This window comes from Somniosus microcephalus, chromosome 5 (assembly GCF_052327205.1).
Source record: "Somniosus microcephalus isolate GS21.2 chromosome 5, FLI_Smic_1.0, whole genome shotgun sequence".
Classification (NCBI taxonomy): domain Eukaryota; kingdom Metazoa; phylum Chordata; class Chondrichthyes; order Squaliformes; family Somniosidae; genus Somniosus; species Somniosus microcephalus.
The window spans coordinates 197,460,702-197,483,154 of NC_140991.1; the positions used below are offsets into that span (position 1 = coordinate 197,460,702).

General features: G+C 41.5%; 1 protein-coding gene across 4 annotated transcripts in view; it reads right to left on the reverse strand.

Moving 5' to 3' along the window:
- Nucleotides 1-22,453, reverse strand: part of top2b (DNA topoisomerase II beta) — a 214,841-nt gene that overhangs the window by 149,867 nt on the left and 42,521 nt on the right. For all 4 annotated transcript variants that reach the window (XM_085988535.1, XM_085988534.1, XM_085988533.1 and 1 more), the window contains exons 2-6: nucleotides 6,983-7,171; nucleotides 5,572-5,662; nucleotides 3,139-3,202; nucleotides 1,586-1,731; nucleotides 1,375-1,472 (exon numbers count right to left, since the gene is read on the reverse strand). In XM_085988535.1, coding sequence (XP_085844661.1) covers nucleotides 1,375-1,472; nucleotides 1,586-1,731; nucleotides 3,139-3,202; nucleotides 5,572-5,662; nucleotides 6,983-7,171 — 588 coding nt within the window. The remainder of the gene's footprint in view (nucleotides 1-1,374; nucleotides 1,473-1,585; nucleotides 1,732-3,138; nucleotides 3,203-5,571; nucleotides 5,663-6,982; nucleotides 7,172-22,453) is intronic.

Sequence of the window (22,453 nt, forward strand, 5' to 3'; positions counted from 1 at the left end):
CCACCTAGAGTACATTCTGCGTCCTTGCTACTCTCAATGCTTCTTCCAAGTGGTGTTCAACATGGCGGAGTACTGATTCATCAGCTGAGGGAGGGCGGTAGGTGGTAATCAGCAATGTGTTTAAATGAGGAATTTTCTGTTAACAATCCTAAATTTACTTGTTTTTCGTTTAACTCCATGTTCTCTTGTCCCATCTCAAAACATTTTACCTTTAAGCAGAAAGGCTTACCTTTTTCCATTTCTTTAACCATCTTATATACCCCATATAATCAACTCTTAAGCACTTACTTCCCAGACTGAAAAGCTCACATTACTCCAGTCTTTTCTTATAACTTTTTGACATTAGGATTAGTCTTTTGAAAGTCTAGGTGCACCACATCATCGGGCTTACTACCGTTCTGTTAAGCTATCACTTCCTCAAAGTCATTAGGGAGGTTGGTCATGTAGGATATTATTTTTCTGACTGAATGCTGACTGCTGTTAGTTGTGCTATTATTCTACAAATAATCCTCAAGATTTTTTCTGATAATCAATTCCATCATTTTACTTGGACTGGAGGACCAATGGGTCTGTAGTTGCCTGTATTTGTTTTGTCCCCCTTTTTGTATATGGGCATCACATTAGCCCATTTCCAATCAACTGGTACCTCACCAATGTTCATTGACTTCCTCAATTATAGTCAGTGCCTCACAAATCTCCTCCCAAGTTTTTCTCAGCACGCTAGGATAAATAATATTGCTGTCTAGGACTTCCATTTCATTTATATCAGTCAGGTTTTTCTTAGGTTATTGCTGGGGAGGTCATGCTAAATGTTTGAGTAGCTGCACAGGCTTTCTTATTTTAATTACTATTTCTACCAACCTTAATCCATTCACTATCACTAATTTCTTGGCTTTGCACAGCACTTGTCTCTACTGCATAACAATGCTTGTCCCTGACTCCAATCTTTGATGGTTCACTGTACAGGTCTGGTGTTAGCCCAGACATTTCAATGGCGAGTGATGACTCATTAACTGGGTCTAATATCCAGAGGAGGGGGGGGGGGGGGGCGGGGGGAAAAGCCCCGCGCGAGGCGGGGGAGGGGGGAGACCCGCACGCGGGAGCGAAAGTGCGAAGTAAAGAGAAGAAATGTAAAGTGGCTCAGAATGAAAACTCATAGGCAAGGCAACAAGAGTCTGGCGAGATCAGCTGACTAAAATGAAAGCACAACTGCACAAATCTCTTCGACGGTGCTACTCCTCCCCTATTGGGGTGATGGACAAGTTGTACATGGTTGAATGAATGAATACTCCATTTTCACTCCAGTTCCTAAATTAGGGAAATGGCATTGTTACTTCCAACTGAAATGGATATGGTCTATAAATTGCGACATACCTGCTTAAAGCTGCTTTTGTATTCCTTGCAGGCTGTTTCAACTGTAAACTTGATGCTGAATATGTTGCAGAGCTTAGCACCATAGCCATTCCTTCCACCTGCAAAATGCAAGCAATAACATTCCTTCACCAATGCTATAGGCATCAAACCTCTCAATGGTTGAAAAATAAGATTTTTCACAATACAAGGTAATGGTACACTCGGTTCTTACCTGTGACTTTCTTTTCATCATCATCATAGTTACTTGAGGTCAAGAGCTGCCCAAAAATCAAAGCAGGCACAAATACTTTTTCTACTTTGTGCTCTACGACTGGAATGCCTTTCCCATTGTTCCAAATACTAATGATGTTGGAATCCCTTAAAAAGTACAAGACATATAAATGTGCATATCTTTTCCAAACCAAGAATACTGGTGATTACTCACTTTATTTAAAAACAGACAAAGAATACTGCAATTTTTCTTACTTTGGTCAGTAAATCGACATGTTAAGAACACGTTCAAAATCTTTTATGCAGAACCAAACCCAGGGATCCATGTTTTGAAGCAGGGGACTAGATCCTTGAGCCACATACAAAAACTACATTTTAAAGTTTTCTGTGTGATTCACAAGTATTAAAACAAAATACTTCTAAACTGCCGACAACACTGTTCCCTACCAACACACAAAAAAATTGAAATGCTCTTACATAAACAAACTAATGCCCCTAAAAATCATAGAATCTTACAATACGGAAGGAAGCCATTCGGCCCACCATGCCTGTACCAGCTCTTTTAAAAAGCTATCCAAATTCTTTCCTTTTCAAATATATATCAAATTCCCTTTTGAAAGTTACTACTGAATTTGCATCCACTAGCCTTGCAGGCAGTGTATTCCAGGTCGTTAATAACTCACTGCATAAAAACACTCATTAGCCCTCTGGTTCTTTTGCCAATTCTCTTAAATCTGTATCCTTGGGTTACCGACCCACCCACCAGTAGAAACAGCTTTTCCTTATTTACGCTATCAAAATCCCTCATCATTTTGAATATCTCTTAATTCTCCCCTTAACCTTCTCTGCTCTAGAGAGCAATCCCAGCTTCACTAGTCTCTCCACATAATGCCCATACATTTTAAAAAACAATAAAATCCAATACCCACATGTTTAAGAAAGCAGACACCCATACACAAAACATCAAACTCTCATACAAATATTTACTGACGGCTTGGTCCTCGCTTATCTTTTTGGCTGGTTGGTGCTCCCCACTCTATATTCTGGCTTCAACTGCTGCTGTGCATTTCCTGCCCTGCTCCATAGCTATGTGCTATCCTCCAATCCTAGGCCTGGTATGTTTTACATTTGTCCGCTGTGAAGGTTGTGGGTTCAAGTCCCACTCAAGACTTGAGCACAAAAATCTAGGCTGACACTCCAGTGCAAGGAGGTACTGCCTTTTGGATGAGATGTTAAACCAAGGCCCTATCTGCCCTCTCAGGTAGACGTAAAAGATCCCATGGCATATTACAAAGAAGAGCAGGGGAGTTATCCACAGTGTCCTGGCCAATATTTATCCCTCAATCAACATCATTAAAACAGGTTATCTGGTCGTTATCGCATTGCTGCTTGTGGGAGCTTGCTGTGTGCAAATTGGCTGCCGCATTTCCTACATTACAACAGTGACTACACTTCAAAAAGTACTTCATTGGCTGTAAAGCGCTTTGGGACGTCCGGTGGTCGTGAAAGGCACTATACAAATGCAAGTCTTTCTTTTCATTGAAATATACTTACACATCAATTGAAACTTTGATACATGTCATATTCTTGTCCCTCTGCTTGTTATCAGCTGCATTAACTAAAGACAAAATAAATCATTTTATTCAAATCCAAAAAAGCACCAACAGATAAAGCAAGATTCACCACTTAGAAGGGCAAAATGTCTATGCCTAGAATTTTCACTCATGAAATATCTAGTAATGGTACACCATTCGCACCCACTGATACTGAAGTGGACTGACCACCACACCATGTTTTCCTGTGTCTGTCTAATTTTAAGAATCCTAGCAAGCTTCCAGCAAAAGTATCAACTTCGATTGGGAAGTCACTATTTGGGGTGTGAACCTGTGGGCTGCTGTAGGATTTTAAGGCTACAGAAACTTAACTGGGCCACCACAGCAAAAATCGTTGAGGCAGCACATATCCAAATGTTCACAATAATAATGTAAGTGAGGTCTGCAAGAGGGCAAAAAACCCTTTTGCTCAGTGAGGAAGCAGTGAAGTGCTACTCCACAAAATTAGGCCAAGGATGGACACTATTTGGGTAGGAGAAATGCAGATCCCAAAGTAGAACAACATACCAGGTGGTGACTAGGGCAGTGGACACAAATACAGCCATATCTCACACAGTAACTCAGTGCCACAATTTTTTTTTAATGAACTTACCAGGACAGAAAAGGTAAGAGGCATTAGCAGCACCCTGCAAAAATGCACTGTATAAAACATGTTAGGCACTATGGGATCTCCTCTCACTTCGCATTCAAGGGAATAAATTGCTTACTATCAATGGCCAGGAGGCAGCATAGTATGCCTTACATTCCCAGCCATCACCTAGAAGTGTTTCGTTCCTCACAGCCTTACATGGAATCATCCCACTAAAAGCTTAACATGGACTCTAACTGCATGGTGCATGCACCAATCATTCTTATTATGGCTGTTAGCAGACACCTGGATCTTATAGCCTCTTAGATGCCCAAAATATAATTCACTTTTTGAATTTTTGTTTAAGGTCAAATAAGCCAATAACAAAACAAGAAATGCCAATGTTAGTGGACCAAAGTCCTTACAATCCTGAAGAGGAAGTGTGGAGGGAGATCATAGTAGGTTTCAGAGATAAGGAAGTAGGAAGGCATGTGTTATCTCCAGATTTGATGACATTACACAGAATATACAGCACAGAAACAGGCCATTTGGCTCAACTCGTCTGTGCTGGTCTTTATACTCCACACGAGTCTCCTCCCATTCCATCGACCTCATCTCAGCCTTTCAGCATATCTTTCTATTCCCTTTTCTCTCATGTACTCGCCTAGTTTTCTTTTGAAAGCATGCAAGCTGTTTGCCTCAAATGCTTCCTGTGGTAGCGAGCTCGACGCTCTAACCACTCTTTCAGTAAAGAAATGTCTCCTTAATTCTCTAGTGGATTTATTAGTAACCGTCTTGAATTTATGGCCCCTAGTTTTGGATTCTCCCATAAGTGAAAACATTCTCTCCACAACTGCCCTGTCCAACCCATTCATAATTTTGAAGACCTCTATCAGATCGCCTCTAAAGACTTCTCTTTTCTAAAGAAAAAACCCCAACCTGTTCAATCTTTCCCGATAGCTGTAATCTCTCAGTGCTGGTACCATCCTGGCAAAAAAAAATTGCATTTTCTCCAGTGCTTCTATGTTCTTTTTATAGTATCTGTTTCTCTGCTGTCTCATGCTACCAGTTTGCAAAATACATCATGAAACTCTTATATCACTCCTTCTACTGAAAGTGACATGTGATCACTACTCCACAGCAACCCATTCTAACCTCTCTTCCGCCACTCAATGTGGCCAAGACAGAGGAGGAATAACAAGGCCCTTCTGCGTCCAGTCTTGCTAGCACTTTACAGCACACACCATCACTCATCCTTCCGAAACACCAACCCAGACACAGCTATCTGGGAGAACTGGAGAGTCAAGCACGAGTGCAGGATGAAACATAAATCCCAAGTGAGCAAGAGCAGCTGAGAGTGAGATACGAGGAAGTAGATGGTGCTAGCTGGAGAGTCAGGAGACGTCACCCCTCAGCTGAAGGGGAAGCACAGTGGAAAGGGGTGGTATTAGGCACACACACAAAATGGGACTGCATTAAATTTGTTTTGCAGATAGACATTGTTCTTTGAAGGTTTGGAAGTTGTTTTCACCTGATTTTGAGGAAGAGGAAGAGGTAGTGGTGGGAGGAGGAGGCAGTGGTGGGAGGAGGAGGAGGAGGAGACACTGGGGGGTGGATGAAAGAGACGGAGGGGTGGGGAGGAAAGAGACAGGGGGAAGGGACAGGGGAGGGGGGTGAGGAGAGGAGAGGACGGGGGGGGAAACGGGAGACGGGGGGGGGGGGGGGGAAGAGAGAGAGAGGAGAGGAGAGACGGGGTGGTGGGTGGGGAAGAGAGAGAAACAAGGGTAGCAAGACAAATATACTTACCAAGAATCTCATCAAATATTTTGTACAAGCCTGGAACAAAGGTAATATCCCTGAAGTTCATACCCACATCTTCATCGTATACCCACATTGGCTGAAAAGAAAATGCAACTTTAGTAAATTCTTTACCTGTATATTTGATTATTTTTAGCCAACCCTCTAAAAATCTATTTCTTTTTATAAATTAATAAATGCATAAATTTAAAAGCATGGACCATATCTCCATTATCTTTTCTTCTCCCCCAAGATAATACAGATTTAGCTCTTAACCTGTCATCATAGATGGATTTGAAAATTCAGCACCATCCTTTATGCTCAACTGTGAACTCTTCCAATGTCTGTGACTTTTTCTGTGCCCAAACCTATTTTCACGAATACCTCAAGTACGTATTTCAATACTGATTTGGAAAAGTTTTTCAGTTTTGTTGTGAATACTTTCTGCAATCAAATCTGGCTATGCACAAAAACTTTCCTTTTTTCCCTATGGAATATTGCATTCCTCTTAAGAATTCTATACAGAAAATTCAACACATCTAGCTTTAAAATGGCTCTTGTGCTTATTCTTAGGAACAGTTATCCAATACCTTTGCTGAAAAGAAGGCACCCAGAAAACACATTTAATGACCTTTATTATCCTGGCATCTTCAGTACCGAATATAAAAGGCTTCATGTATTCGATTTTGAAATTTGAAATCTTATATATTCAGATAATTACGACCATTTCAGTTTAGACCCTAATTTTTGGGTTGCTGTAACATTTGAAAATAAACTGGAACAACACAGGAATGGTGCACCCAGAGCGCTGATCAAAAGTACTCTCATCAATGCTGACAGTAGGATATCAATGAAGTGGAATGAAATTTTCATGCTGCTACAGAGGGTTTCAGCAGAGCATAATAGTGTGAAAATTTCACATTCCCACCATATCCACTTGAACGGTAAAAAAAAGCTAATACAATGGGTTTGGTCATTCTTAACTTTGATTGTGTATGGATAAGCTATCTTGAGCTATAAAATTCCAGCAAGAAGTAATTTATAATGAGTGTGCAATTTTTCCTTTAGTGTGTTATATCAATATTCTAAATAAGGCAAGTGACAACCTTGCTCATTACACAAATGCCCTGCCCTAGCCATCCAGTACTGCCAAGTCATGCTAGGTAGTCTAGGCACCACAAAAAGTTCTGAAAAGAATATGGGATGATTAGTGATCACTAACATCCCAATATACGTGATGGCCAGTACAGGACAAAAACAATTTAAAAGCCAGTACAACATCTAAACCTAAACTGTTTATATTAGGAACTGGCATTCACTGATATTTGAGTCTTCACTAAAATAATTAAAACAATGCAAATCACTTACTTCACATCAACAGGCAATGAATGCCACAGGAAAATAAGTAAAAATCTGTCACCTGGGTTACAGGTTCCACGGAGCCAATGTAGGAGTCAGGACGGAGGAGGATGTGTTCCAGCTGCGTTTTCTTCTGATAAACTCTCTCCACAGACATCTTCTTGGAAGCTTCTGACATCTTTTTTGATGTGTCACTTTTAGCGCTTATTTCTTCCTTATTTGCAAGATTTTTCTGATTGCTGAACAATGTCTGCAAAACAAAAAGATTGTTGAAATTTGCTATAAAATATCAAGAACAGCATTATTTGATGGCAGTAAGGTGTTGATAAATATATTAAAGACATTAATGCTCCAAGATCAATGCAAGCATGTAGGTCAAATTATTTATCAAATTTAGCCCTGATCAGCACATTATAGAGCTCCAAACTTCAGTTACACAGAAATAATTGTGGAGTTCTGTGTACAACTTATTATTGTCCAATTCCTAAGATACTGTAAACATAAATCAAAATATCCTTCAACAAGTTCAATATGGTATTGATACAACTTTATTGAGAGAGTGAGGCTTGTAGGAATTCACTGCTAAACTGCCCCCATCTGTATCAGGGATTTTGAATGGTCAATAGCAGCTGAGATATTTCAGACTTCTTTTTAACTTCACTAAATCCTAACAAAAACATTTAAATATTACAGTACTGAGTACAACAGTTAAAACAATTTGATGTACCTTCCCACTCTTTCAGGGTTTTCTTCAGCAACTGTTCCTTCAGGGGATAGACAAGCAACATGTTTGCAGGTGCCTGCTTACTGAACCAATTGTTAAGAGAAGAAAGACGCATACCAACTTGCTCAAAAAAAGTCCTTTAGTTAAATTTTTTTGTGGCTAACAAAGATACTAAAATGAACAAAGAAATTTTCCTTTTCCAATGTTAAAACCCTGATATATTTCCTCTCCTCATTGTTTCTACCAAAATGTAACGCTTCGCACTTTTCTGCATTAAATTTCATCTGCCACGTGTCCGCCCATTCCACCAGCCTGTCTATGTCCTCTTGAAGTCTACCATTATCCTTCTCACTTCACTATACTTCAAGTTTTGTGTCATCAGCAAATTTTGAAATTGTGCCCTGTACACCCACATCCAAGTCATTAAATATATATCAAGAAAATCAGTGGTCCTAGAACTGACCCCTGGGAAACACCACTGTATACCTTCCTCCAGTCTGAAAAACAACCGTTCACCACTACTCTCTGTTTCTGTCACTTAGCCAATTTCATATCCACACTGCCACTGTCCGTTTTATTCCATGGGCTTCAACTTTGCTGGCAAGCCTATTATGTGGCACTTTGTCGAACTCCTTTTGGAAATCCATGTACACTACGTCAACCACATTGCCCTCATCAGCCCTCTGTTGCCTCATCAAAGAACTCAATCAAGTTGGTTAAACACAATTTGCCTTTAACAAATCCGTGCTGGCTTTCCTTAATTAATCCATACTTGTCCAAGTGACTGTTAATTTTGTCCCTGGTTATTGTTTCCATAGGCTTCGCCACTACCGAGGTTAAACTGACATGGCCTGTAGTTGCTGGGTTTATTCTTACACCCTTTTATGAAAAAGGGTGTAACATTTGCAATTCTCCAGTCCTCTGGCACCACCCCCGTTTCCAAGGAGGATTGGAAGATTATGGCTAGTACCTTCGCGATTTCTTCCTTCACTTCCCTCAGCGTACTAGGATGCGTTCCATCTGGTGCTGGTGACTTATCTACATTAAGTACAGCCAGCCTTTCCAGTACCTCCTCTATCAACTTTCATCCCATCCAGTATCTCCTCTACCTCCTCCTTCACTTTATGTCTACGACAGCATCTTCTTCCTTGGTGAAGACAGATGCAAAGTACTCATTTAGCACCTCAGCCATACCCTGCCTCCATGCGTAGGTCTCCTTTTTGGTCCCTAATTGGCCCCACCCCTCCTCTTACCTCCCGTTTACTATTTACATGCCTATAGAAGACTTTTGGATTACCTTTCTTTGCCCCTCTTATTTTCTTTTTCACTTCTCCTCTGAACCTTCTACATTTAGCCTGATTCTCAGATATATTCTTGACCTGACATTCTGTCATATGCGCTTCATCTTATCTCTTTCGTTATCCAGGGAGCTCTGACATTTACTTTAAGTTGCCCTACCTTTCCCCCTAGTGGGAATGTACCTCGACTGTACCCGAACTATTTCCTCTGTAAGGCAGCCCATTGTTCCATTACAGTTTTGCCTGCCAATCTTGGATTCCAATTTACCCGGGCCAGATCTGTTCTCATCCCACTGAAATTGGCCTTCCTCCAATTTAAGTATTTTTACTCTAGATTGCTCCCGGTCCTTTTCCATAGCTAATCTAAATCTTCTGATAATATGATCACTGTTCCCTAAATATTCACCGACTGACACTTGTTCCACTTGACCTACCTCATTCCCCAGAACCAGATCCAGCAATGCCTCCTTCCTTGTTGGGCTGGAAACATACTGATCCAGAAAGTTCTCCTGAACACACTTCAGAAACTCTTCCCCTTCTCTGCCCTTTACACTATTACTATCTCAGTCTATATTAGAATAGTTGAAGTCACCCATTATCACTACTCTATAGTTTTTGCATCTCTCTAATTTCTCTGCAAATTTGCTCCTCCATATTTTTCCCACTAGTTGGTGGCCTATAAAATATACCTAGTAGTGTAATGGCACCTCTATTATTTCTTAACTCTAGCCATATAGATTCTGTCCTTGACCCCTCTAGGACATCCTCTCTCCCCAGCACTGTAACGTCCTCCTTAACCAATACTGCCACACCACCTCCTATCTTTCCTTCCCTATCTTTTCAGAACACATTATCTAGGAATATTTAACACCCAATCCTGCCCTTTTGAGAGCCAGGTCTCTGTTATTGCCATGACATCATATTCCCATGTGGCTATTTGCACCTGCAGCTCACCAGCCTTGTTTACTATGCTTTGTGCATTCACATACGTACGCTGTAAACCTATTTTAGACCATCCTGTGTTCTTAGGCTGATCCCACCTAATACCTTACTATTTATTACTTTAGTGCTATCGGTCTCTCCCAATCCTGTTTCTCCTTTCTAATGGTCCATCCTGGTACCTATCCCCCTGCCACCTTAGTTTAAAACCTCCCCACGAGAATATTGGTACCGGCTCTGTTGAAGTGCAGCCTGTCTGGCCTGTACAGGTCCCACCTCCCCCAGAACCAGCCCCAATGCCCCAAGAATCAAAAGCCCTCCCTCCTGCACCATCTCTCCAGCCATGCATTCATCTGCTCTATCCTCCCATTTCTATACTCACTTACACGTAGCACCAGGAGTAATCCAGAAACTACTACCTTTGAGGTCCTGCTTTTTAATTTCTTTCTAGCTCCCTAAAATCTGCCTGCAGGACCTCATCCCTTTTTCTAACTATGTCGTTGGTACCGATATGGACCACAACCTCTGGCTGTTTACCCTCCCCCCTCAATATGCTGCAGCCGCTCAGTGACATCTTTTACTATGGCACCAGGGAGGCAACATACCATCCTGGAATCACGTCTATAGCCGCAGAAAGGCCTGTCTGTTCCCCTAACTATCGAATCCCCTACCACTATTGCCTTCCCAATCTTCCTCTTCCTTCCCCCCCCCCCCCGTACAGCTGAGCCACCCGTGGTGCCATGAAATTTGCTCTGGCTGTACTCCCCAGAGGAACCATAGCCCTCACCAGTATTTACTCCTGCACTACCTGCCTGGGCCTCCTTGCCTGACTGATGGTCACCCATTCCCTCTCTGCCTGCACACTCTTGCGCTGCGGGGTGACCACCTCCTGAAACATGCTATCCACGTAGCTCTGCGCCTCCCGGATGCACCGTAGTGACGCCAGTTGCTGCTCAAGCTCCAAAACCCAGAGCTCGAGCTCCTCCAGCCGATGACACTTCCTGCACATGTGGTTGTCCAAGACACGGGAAGCGTCCTGGATTTTTCACATGGCACAGGATGTGCATTCCGCAGGACTGAGATGCCCTGCCTTGCCTCTATTTATTCGACTATTAACTAACTTACATAAATAAACTCAAGACCAAGAGTCTTAAAAGTCAGGCCTACCTTTATCTCCAGCCACTTCTCTCGCTCTCCAAGTCTTTATTCACACGATTATTTATAGTTATATTAATTAATCTAGTTACGGCAGAGAGAATCAAACACTAATACTCACCCACCAATCACCTACCTGCAGTCCTGTGACGTCACTCCTTGCTTTTGCTGTTCTTTTGGAATTCAACGGATTTGTGTATGCCTCCTCTGCTGCTGCTTCCTCAAATGCCGACTCCTTAACATTGAGTCGCTTTAAGCTGGGACATGATTTCTGGGAGTGAAGCTGTTTTTGTTTTTAACTCCTTATGCACCATGGCAGAATTAATGGAGCCAATAGGATTACATAGGATATACGGCACACAAATAGGCCATTCAGCCCAACCAGTCCATGCCGGCGTTTATGCTTCACTCGAGCCTCCTCCAGTCTTTCCTCATCTAAATTCATCAGCATAACCCTCTAGTCCCTTCTCCCTCATATGCTTGTCTAGCCTCCCCTTAATGCATCTATACTATTCACTTCAACCACTCCTTGTGGTAGCAAGTTCCACATTCTCACCGCTCTCTGGGTAAAGAGGTTTCTTCTGAATTCCCTATTGGGTTTCTTGGTGACTATCTTATATTGATGGCCTCTAGTTATGCTCTGCCCCACAAGTGGAAACATTCTTTCTGTATCCACTCTATCAAAACCGTTCATAATTTTAAAGACCTCAATTCGGTCACCCCCTCAGCATTCTTTTTTCAAGAGGAAAAAGAGACCCAGCCGGTTCATCCTTTCCTGATATGTATACCCCCGCGTTTCTGGTATCATCCTTATAAACCTTCTCTGCACCCTCTCCAGTGCCTATATCCTTTTTATAATATGGTAACCAGAACTGTACGCAGTACTCCAAGTGTGGTCTAACCAAGGTTCGACACAGGTTTAGCATAACTTCCCTACTTTTCAATTCTATACCTCAGAAATAAACCCGTGTGCTTGGCTTGCTTTTTTAATGGCCTTGCTAACATGTGTCGCAACTCTTTAGTGATTTGTGTCTTTGTACCGAGATCCATTTGTTCCTCTACCCCACCTAGACTCGCACCCTCCAAGTAATAAGTGACCTCCCTATTCTTCCTACCAAAATGTACTTCACATTTATCTGTGTTGAACGTCATTTGCCAATTATATGCCCATTCTGCAAGTTTATTAATGTCCTCCTGTAATTTGTTGCAGTACTCCTCAGTATTGACTATCCACCCCCCCAATTTGGTGTAAGCCTCAAATTTAGAAATTGTGTTATTGATTCCAAAGTCTAAACCGTTAATATAAATTGTGAACAGTGGTCCCAGCACTGATTTGTGGAACACCACTACCGACTGTGAATAGCTATGTACTTAATGTATGCCTCTTTCCTTAATCCCTCAATTGTTCCCTTATGGCTTTATTCATCCATGGAGTCTCATCAGTGTTTAGTTTGTTCTTTCCTTTTAGCGGAATACATTGTTCCTGCACTCTGTTGAATACCGTTTTAAATGTTTCCCATTGCTGTTCTACATCGTTGTTTGCCAATATTGTTGCCCATTTTATTTTTCCAAGTTCTATTCTCAGCCCCTCAAAATCAGCTTTTCTCCAATCTATTACTCTGGTTTTTGTCATACTTATGTCCTTCTTAATTATTATCTTAAAGTGCATTATATTATGGTCACTATTGCCTAGGTGTTCCCCTACTTTTACTTCTCTTATCTGCTCTAGTTCATTCCCCATTACTAGATCCAATAGTGAATCCTCCCTTGTTGGGCTTTTTGCATATTGGGTTAAAAAGAAGTCCTGTACACACTGGAACTCCAATCCCTTATCTCCTTTACCTACCTCTTCTGTCCAATTAATATTGGGGTAGTTGAACTCACCCATTATTATATGTTTTTTACACATTTCCCTAATTTGTCGGCATATTTCTTCCTCCACCTCCCTTCCACTATTACGTGCTCTGTAGACTACACCTATTAGTATGATTGATTATCCTTTATTATCTTTTATCTCTATCCATATGGATTCTATTTTTGTCTTGCTGATACCTACGTCATTTTTTTCCTGTCATTATGTTATCCTTAATAAGTACAGCTATTCCACCTCCCCTTTTTCCCCTCTATCTTTTCTAAATATGTTATAGGTCCCAATAATTAAATGAAGGACACATGGCAAAACAAAACCATTATGCTTGGCAAGGAATTCGATTGAAACAGAAGGCACTCTACACAAAAGGCATTTAACACAGGAGAACATGGAAAACTATCAAATGCAATTGAGGGACACAGAGTAGCCAAGATATTTGGAAAAAATGGTGCGTAATTCTGACCGTAATAGCAAAAAGGTTTTTCAATTATGTCAGAAGTCAGGAGGCCATTAAGGACCATATAGGGCAACTAAACAATCTTGTAGGGCAGATTCAAACAGATTCTCAGGTTATGGCAGAGCTGCTCAATGACTAAAATAAAAAATAGGCAATGGCAAACATTCAAAGACCGCATGGATGAACTACAGAATTTGTTCATCCCAGTTTGGCATAAAAATAAAACAAAAAAGGTGACTCAACTGTGGTTAACAAGGGAAATTAGGGATAGCATAAGATCCAAGGAGAGGACATATGAATTGGCCAAAAAAAGCAGTAATCCAGAGGATTGGGAGCAGTTTAGGATTCAACAAAGGAGGACAAAGGGATTAATTAAGAAAGGGAAAATAGAATGAGAGTAAGCTTGCAGGGAACATAAAAACTGACTGTAAAAGCTTTTATAGATATGTGAAGAGAAAAAGATTGGTGAAGTCAAGCGTAGGTCCCTTGCAGTCAGAATCAGGGGAATTTATAATGGGGAACAAAGAAGTGGCAGACCAACTAAATACATATTTTGGTTCTGTCTTCACAAAGGAGGACACAAATAACCTCCCAGAAATGTCAGGAAACATAGGGTCTGATGAAAGGGAGGAACTGAAAGAAATCAGTATTTGTAGGGAAATGGTGTTAGGGAAATTGATGGGATTGAAGGCCGATAAATCCCCAGGGCCTGATAATCTACATCCTAGGGTATTTAAGGAAGTGGCCCTAGAAATAGTAGATGCATTGCTGGTCATCTTCCAGATTCCATCTAATTTTGGAACAGTTCCCATGGATTGGAGGGTAGCTAATGTTACCCCACTATTCAAAAAAGGTGGTAGAGAGAAAACAAGGAATTACAGACCGGTAAGCCTGACATCGGTAGTGGGGAAAATGCTAGAGTCCATTATAAAAGATGTAATAGCAGAGCACTTCGAAAACAGTGACAGGATCGGACAAAGTCAGCATGGATTTACAAAAGGTAAATCGTGCTTGACTAATCTACTGGAATTTTTTGAGGATGTAACTGGTAAAATAGATAAGGGAGAACTAGTGGATGTGGTGTATTTGGACTTTCAGAAGGCTTTCGATAAGGTCCCGCATAAGAGATTAGCGTGTAAAATTAAGGCACATGGGATTGGGGGCAAGGTATTGACTTGGATAGAGAACTGGTTGGCAGACAGGAAGCAAAGAGTTGGAATAAACGTGTCTTTTTCCGAGTGGCAGGCAGTGACTAGTGGGGTACCGCAGGGATCGGTCCTTGGGCCCCAGCTATTCACAATATATATTAATGATCTAGACAAGGGAACTAGATGTAATATCTCCAAATTTGCAGACGACACAAAGCTGGGTGGGCGTGTGTGCTGTGAGGAGGATGCCGAGAAACTCCAGGATGATTTGGACAGGTTGGGTGATTGGGCAGAAGCATGGCAGATGCAATATAACGTGGATAAATGCGAGGTTATCCACTTTGGTGTCAAAAACAGGAAGACAGATTATTATCTGAATGGCAATAGATTGGGAGAAAGGGAAGTGCAACGAGACCTGGGTGTCCTTGTGCACCAGTTGAAGGTAAGCATGCAGGTGCAGCAGGCGGTTAAGAAGGCAAATGGTATGTTGGCCTTCATAGCGAGAGGGTTTGAGTACAAGAACAAGGATGTCTTGCTGCAGTTGTACAGGGCCCTGGTGAGACCACACCTTGAGTATGGTGTGCAGTTTTGGTCGCCTTATCTGAGGAAGGATATTCTTGCCATGGAAGGAGTTCAGCGACGATTCACCAGGCTGATACCTGGGATGGCAGGAATGACATACGAGGAGAGATTGGGTCGATTGGGCTTGTACTCACTGGAGTTTAGAAGAATGAGAGGGATCTCATTGAAACTTATAAAATTCTGGCAGGACTGGACAGACTAGATGCAGGGAGGATGTTCCCGATGGTCGGGGAATCCAGAACCAGGGGTCACAGTCTAAGGATAAGGGGTAGGCCTTTTAGGACAGAAATGAGGAGGAATTTCTTCACCCAGAGAGTGGTGAACCTGTGGAATTCTCTACCACAGAAGGCAGTGGAGGCCAATTCATTAAATATATTCAAGAAGGAGTTGGATATATTTCTTAAGGCTAAAGGGATCAAGGGGTATGGGGAGAAAGCAGGGACCGGGTACTGAACTTGGATGATCAGCCATGATCGCATTGAATGGCGGAGCAGGCTAGAGGGGCCGAATGGCCTACTCCTGCTACTCCTTTCTATGTTTCTAAAACACAAAATGCTGGAAATACTCAGCAGGTCAGGCTGTATCTGTGGAGAGAGAAACAGGGTTAACATTTCAGGTCGATGACCTTTCGTCAGAACTGGAAAAAGTTAGAGATGTAACAGATTTTAAGCAAGAGCAGGCAAAGAGGGAGGGGAGGATAGAACAAAAGGGAAGGTCTGTGATAGGGAGGAGGGCAGGAGTGATTAAATGACAAAAGGTATGATTGCAGAAAGCAAAAGGAGATGGTAGTGAAAAAGTAAAGAAACAAAAAGATGGGTCTAGAAGAGGTGTAAATGGGTATAGCAGAATCATCAACAGCTGCCATCTGAAAAAATAGGGGCAGAGGTTATGGTTTACATAGATACATAGATACATAGAAGATAGGAGCAGGAGTAGGCCATTCGGCCCTTCGTGCCTGCTCCGCCATTTAATGAGATCATGGCTGATCCTTTAATTCAGTATCCCGTCCCCGCCTTCTCTCCGTAACCCTTAACCCCTTTTGCCCGTAGAAATATATCTAATTCCCTCTTAAATATATTTAATGAGCTGGCGTACACTGCCCTCTGTGGCAATGAGTTCCACAGGTTCACCACTCTCTGAGTGAAGAAATTCCCCCTCATCTCTGTCCTAAATGGTTTAGCCCTTATCCTTAAATTATGTCCTCTAGTTCTGTTCTCACCCGCCAAGGGAAACATTCCTTCTGCATCCAGTCTGTCTAGACCTGTCAGAATTTTATACACTTCTATGAGGTCCCCTCTCAATCTTCTAAACTCCAGTGTGTACATCCCTAAACTACATAGTCTCTCCTCATAGGTCATTCCCGCCATTCCTGGTATCAGCCTGGTGAATCGCCGCTGCACCCCCTCCATGGCAAGAACATCCTTCCTCAGATGAGGCGACCAAAACTGTACACAGTACTCGAGGTGTGGTCTCACCAGTGTTTGAAATTGTTAAACTCGATGTTGAGTCCAGAAGGCTGTAAAGTGCCCAATAGAAAGAGGAGGTGCTGTTCCTCGAGTTAAGCACAACTTGTTTCCTTGTGCTGGTGATATACAATGCCGTCTAGTATGCAAAATATCGCTTTATAAAAACAGACCAACTTACAGTCTAGGTAATGAGAAATATTTGGCATGTTCGCATTAGTAAGAAAAAATCACAATATAGTTTATTTGTCTTGGATACAAATGGAAGTCTTGAAAACAGGTTTTTAAGTGACAGTGTTTAAACATCTTTGAAGTCCACTTTGACAGACAGCTCTGTAGTCAGGAGGTAACTATCCTTGTACCTACCAGCATCACTGCCTTCGCCCACTTCATCAGTTCTTTTGGTTCCATTAATGCAGAGGCAAACACCTGAACCGTGACCATAGATTAAACCTTATGTAAGCTTCGTGTTAGTGTTAAGGCTACAGGTCCAGGTGGAGTATTAAGAGAATTAGTGATCTGTCAGATATTTTTGCATAGAGGTACATTAAAATCATGTGAAATCTGCTACATTGATTTCTGTTTAATTTTTAATAAACTAACTTACAGCCCAAGTCACACTGACTTAAGTGCATTTGTTGTTGTTATCCAAGTACAAGGAAAATAAAAGGTAACCCCGTCAATCCCTGAAAGCAAATTATAGTAAAAGTGTGTACTGTTCAACCCCGGATATTACATGTATAAAGTCAAATATCAGATAATATGAAGTGAGAGCTTGTTTATAGGTTTAAAAAAGGACAGACAATTCTTTCCTTAAAAAGGTAGCTAAATATTATTGTAACCCACATAAAGATAGTGACATCACAAAATCACTGTACATTAATGCTTAAAAATGTATGAACGCCGCTCATCATGCTTGCAGCTGCCCACAGACATTTTTTGCAGGCTTTTGAGCGGCAATTTATGGTTCCTGGAGATCACTTCCAGCACGTCGCCCTCTACAGGGGATCTGTGGCGTGTGAACAGGGCACGTAACAGCGTGTCTCTTCAACCAATCGGATTCAAGAATCCTCACTGAGACAGAGTCTAAACCATGAAGTATAAATTAGAATATTTAATTCATTGCAAAATCATATACAGAAAGTGAAAAGAGAAGGAAAAAAAGATGGAATTGAGAGATGAGAGACAAAGAAAAAGAAAAAGAAATAAATTCTGAAGAAATGAGGCTCCACACTTGTAAAACTAAATTTTCAGTGCCGGAGAGGTTGTTTGCCTTTAAGACATATCACACCGTTAAAAATTCACTTACACCTGAATGCACCAGCCCTAACTTTTTCTGGCATGTTTACTAGGTAACTAGAGGACAAGTACCGCAACTTCACACCCTTACATGGATTTCGATGTCAAATCTATCGATGAGGTACCAGTGGAGCGAAGCTTGTGGAGGAGTAGCACAAATCGGACAGTAACTTCCGGATTTTCACGTTTAACTGCGCATGTGTGGACTCAGAAGTTGCTGTCCCCGATTTACTCCATAATAACGGTGAGCATTATAGCTTCACCATTATTCTCAACACAAAATCTGGGCCGTTCTCTTGAAATTCTGATATACTCAAACTTGAGTGTTGAACACAATGTGTTACCCACAATAAAATGCAGAAAACACTTCCTGTTTACTTTGTCTAAAATTTCAATACCTAAAAGAATGGTGGGTCAAAACTGGAAAAATCAGATACAACAGGAAGGAAAGGGTTATTGAACACTAAGCATGTGGAATATCCCTTTAACAAATGACACCTGCTGCACATGAATTGTACATTTTTCATTGGTTGTACCCACACACCTTGCTTATTTTATTGCAATCCTTTGTTCACCTACTTCAAGGTCTTTCAGCCAATGGGTATGGCCCAACCGAAGAATGCAGTAAATATCATGTCTGTCCACAAGAGATTAAAAGCATATCCAAAGAAGCACCCCCATCCAGTTAATGCAAATGGAAACAATAATTGAATGAGACATTACTGCACCGTGTCAATTTCAAGTATTTATTGCCTGGTTTTCCATTTGGCTTCATATTAAACCAACTTGCAACACCATCACATCCAGTGATGAAATGATTCTCAGTGCTCAGAATAAATTCAGCATTGGAGTTCTAGAAACGTACAAATTATTTCACAGAATGTGTTCTCAGCCTTATTGTAAAGCTGATCTCTTGGGATTTCTCTGGCGAGCTGACAAACAGAAAATAACTTTCAAAGAGGTCACTTGGTCCCAATAAAATGATGTAATTCTCTCAGAGCAGTTACAAACAGGTCCTGCAAAGGAATATGTTTGGTTCAACTCTGCTCCTAGTTTTCAGTGGCATTGGTGGATTTCAAAAGTGTTCCCCCGCCCGATAATTTCTTAGAACAATTATCTGATAGGCAAACGACAATTGAATTGTTGCATCCATGTAACTGGAATTGGATCATGACCAACAGCTGTGCAATATCTTCAGCACAATGACCAAATCAGTACTAATGAAATACTGTTCTCAATTCTCTTCTTCGGATATAGGGATGCGCTGAATAAAAATTATCCAAGCTGGGAAGGTTGATACAAGAGTAGTAATTCAAGAATTTGTTCTATTTTTTGTACCCAAAGAGGTACAAGTTAAAATATTCTGTAATCAAATTAAATCTATCCTTCCCGAGTTCTATTTTTGTATTTCTAGTAAACCCGATTGCTAGTTTAGTCTAAGGCACAAATCCTGGTAAAATTTTTATTTTTTATACTATCCAAAGACTGGAAGAGCATAAGAGGGCATTGTGTCCAGTGAGCTAAATAAAAGTTATAAAGGTTCCTTTTCAACTCCTGAGCATAGCTACATCACCAGATACAGTCACATTCTGCTCAGCAAGGATCAAGGGCTCATTTATGGAATGGTCTATGTAACCCAATTCCCTCGGTGGCCATTTGCATGCATATTTTGGCTGTCGCTCCCCGGGCCTGAACTCTCTACTTCGATCTACTTTTTCCCCCTCTCGTCTACTCTCTCCTGTTGCTTCCCCTTCCCAGTCACGTCACCTTTCATTTCTTCCCTCTTGGGTACTACGCTTGGTTTATACATTTTTTTTTTAAGTCTATTAAACTTCCTCTTAGCCTTCTCTACTCCACTGGAAATATTCCAAGTCTCTCACGATAACTGTAGTTTCTCATTCCTGGCATCATCTTGGTGAATCTAAAGAAATGAATAATTTAAAAGAATTTAAATGAGGATAGCAGCAGACTTCAGGAGGACACAGACAGACTGGTAAAATGGGCAGACACATGGCAGATGAAATTTAATGCAGAGATGTGTGAAGTAATGCATTTTGGAAGGAAAAATGACAAGAGGCAATATAAACTAAATGGCACAATTTTAAAAGGGTGTAGGAACAGAGACATGGGGGTTCACATACACAAATATTTGAAGGTGGCAGGACAAGTTGAGAGGCTGTTACATACATGACTTTATAAAAAGAGGTGTAGAGTACAAAAGCAAGAAATTTATGGTAAACCTTTGTAAATCACTGGTTAGGCCTCAGCTAGCGTATTGTATCCAATCATGGGAACCACACTTGGATGTCAAGGCCTTGAAGATAGTGCAGGGGAGATTTACCAGAATGGTACCAGGAATGAGGGACTTCAGTTATGTGGAGGGGCCAGAGAAGCTGGGATTGTTCTCCTTAGAGAAGATACAGTTAGGGGGTAGGGATAGCAGGAGAGTAAAGTGCTTCAGTAGGCAAGAGTGGAGAAAGAAAAACCAGGACAGTAAAATATGAGGACAAGCCTGAGAGTTTCTTCAGGGGGGGTGGGGGGGGGCTCTCAGTGGCATCACCTGTACAATATCAGCTCAAGGAAGCAGAATGAGGGAAAGCTGAAGGGGCCACTCACAACTCTATTTGAAGTAAGAAGCAGTTCCAAGCGGTTTAGTATACAGTGGCGAAGACACAGCAGGTCTCCAGTCTCTTGGGAGCCTGGTGGGGCTTACGGCCCATGGAAGGGGGTGGTGGTGCTCTCCCACATTTTCACTGGTTAGTAATGTTAATAAGCTTTTCTCCAAAGCTGTTCTCATGCTGGGCCTGGGAAGCACCACATCAATTAACTGAAGGAATAGAAAAGTGCATTTGTACTTCGCCGGACAGAAGTGGACCACCACTTGGAAAGGGCGCGGTGTCTAGAGAAGATGGGATTATTCTCCTTAGAGTAAAGATGATTAAGCTATGATTTAATAGGTGTTCAAAATTATGAGGGGTTTTGATAAGAGTAGTTACGGAGAAACTATTTCCACTGGCAGGAGAGTTAGTAACCAGAGGATCGATTTAAGATAAAATGGCAAAAAGTCCAGGGGGAGAAATTAAGAGAAATTATTTTACACAGCAAGTTATGATGATCTAGAATGCACTACCTAAAAAGTGGAAGCAGATTCAATAATAAGTTTCAAAAGGGAATTGGATGTATACTTGAGAAATGTGCAGGTCTATAGGGAAAGAGCAGAGGAGTTTGACTAATTGGATAGTTCTTTCAAAGAACCCACACAGACATGAGCCGCCAAATGGTCTCCTCCTGTGCTGTACGATTCTATGATTTATGTAGAACCTGTCATGATCTCAGGTTCATCTAAAGTGATTCACAGACAAAAAAAGTAATTTTGAAGTGCAGTCACTGCTGTAATGTAGGAAAATGCAGCAGCCAATTAGCACACAGCAGGGTCACACAAGCAACAATGAAATAGATGGCCAGATAATCTGTTTTAGTAATGCTGGTTGATGGATAAAAGTTAGCCAGAACACCGGGTGAGCTCCCTGCTCTTCTCTGAATAGTCTTGAGATCTTTTACATCTACCCAAGGATAGACATGGCCTCTGTTTAACATCTTCACTCCTTCAATACTGCACTGAAGTGTCAGCTGAGATTGTGTGTTGAAGTCTCTGGACTGGGACTTGAATCCACAGCCTTCCAGCTCAGAAGTGACAGTGCCATCACTGAGCCAAGGCCAATGCCTACACTGTATGCTCTATATGGCTTTAATGTTCATTACACTCCTGAAACCCTCATTCAAGCTTTTATTACCTCCAGTCGACCATTCCAATGCTCTCTTGACCGACCACCCATCTACCACCCTCCGTAAACTTCAGCTCATCAAAAACTCTGCTGCTCGTATCCTAACTCATACCAAATCCCATTCACCCATCACCTTGTGCTCCCAGTCCAGCAACGCCTCAAATTTAAAATTTTCATCCTCGTGTTCAAATCCCTCCATGGCCTTGCCCCTCCCTATCTCGAACCTCCAGCAGCCCTACAACCCACTGGGTATGCTGCATTCCTCCAACTCTGGCTTCGTGTATTCTCGATTTTGATTGCCCCACCTTTAGTGGCCATGCCTTCAGCTGTCTAGGCTTTAAGGTCTGAAATTCCCACTCTAAACCTCTCCATCTTTCTCGCCTCCTTTAAGACACTACTTAAAATCTACCTCTTTGACCAAGCTTTTGGTCACCTGTCCCAATAGCTCCTTATGAGGCTCTGTCAAATTTTGGTCTGATAACACCAGTGAAGCGCTTTGGGACATTTATGTAAAAGGTGCTATTTAAATGCAAGTTGTTGTTTCCATAATCAGGTGCCGAAACTACGCAGTACGTAACTGTGGTCTAGCCAATGTTTTATATACATTCATCATTACTACTTTTAATCTTGTACTCTATGCTTCTATTTATAAAACCTAAAATGCAGTTAGCCTGTTTATGGCTTTATCTGCCTTCACTTGCACTTTCAGCGAATTACTGAACCCCTTGGTCTCTGTTCAGCCACTCCCTTCAGTGTCTTTCCATTGTGTATAATCCCATTCCTTGTTTTTTTCTTCCAAAGTTTTATAATCT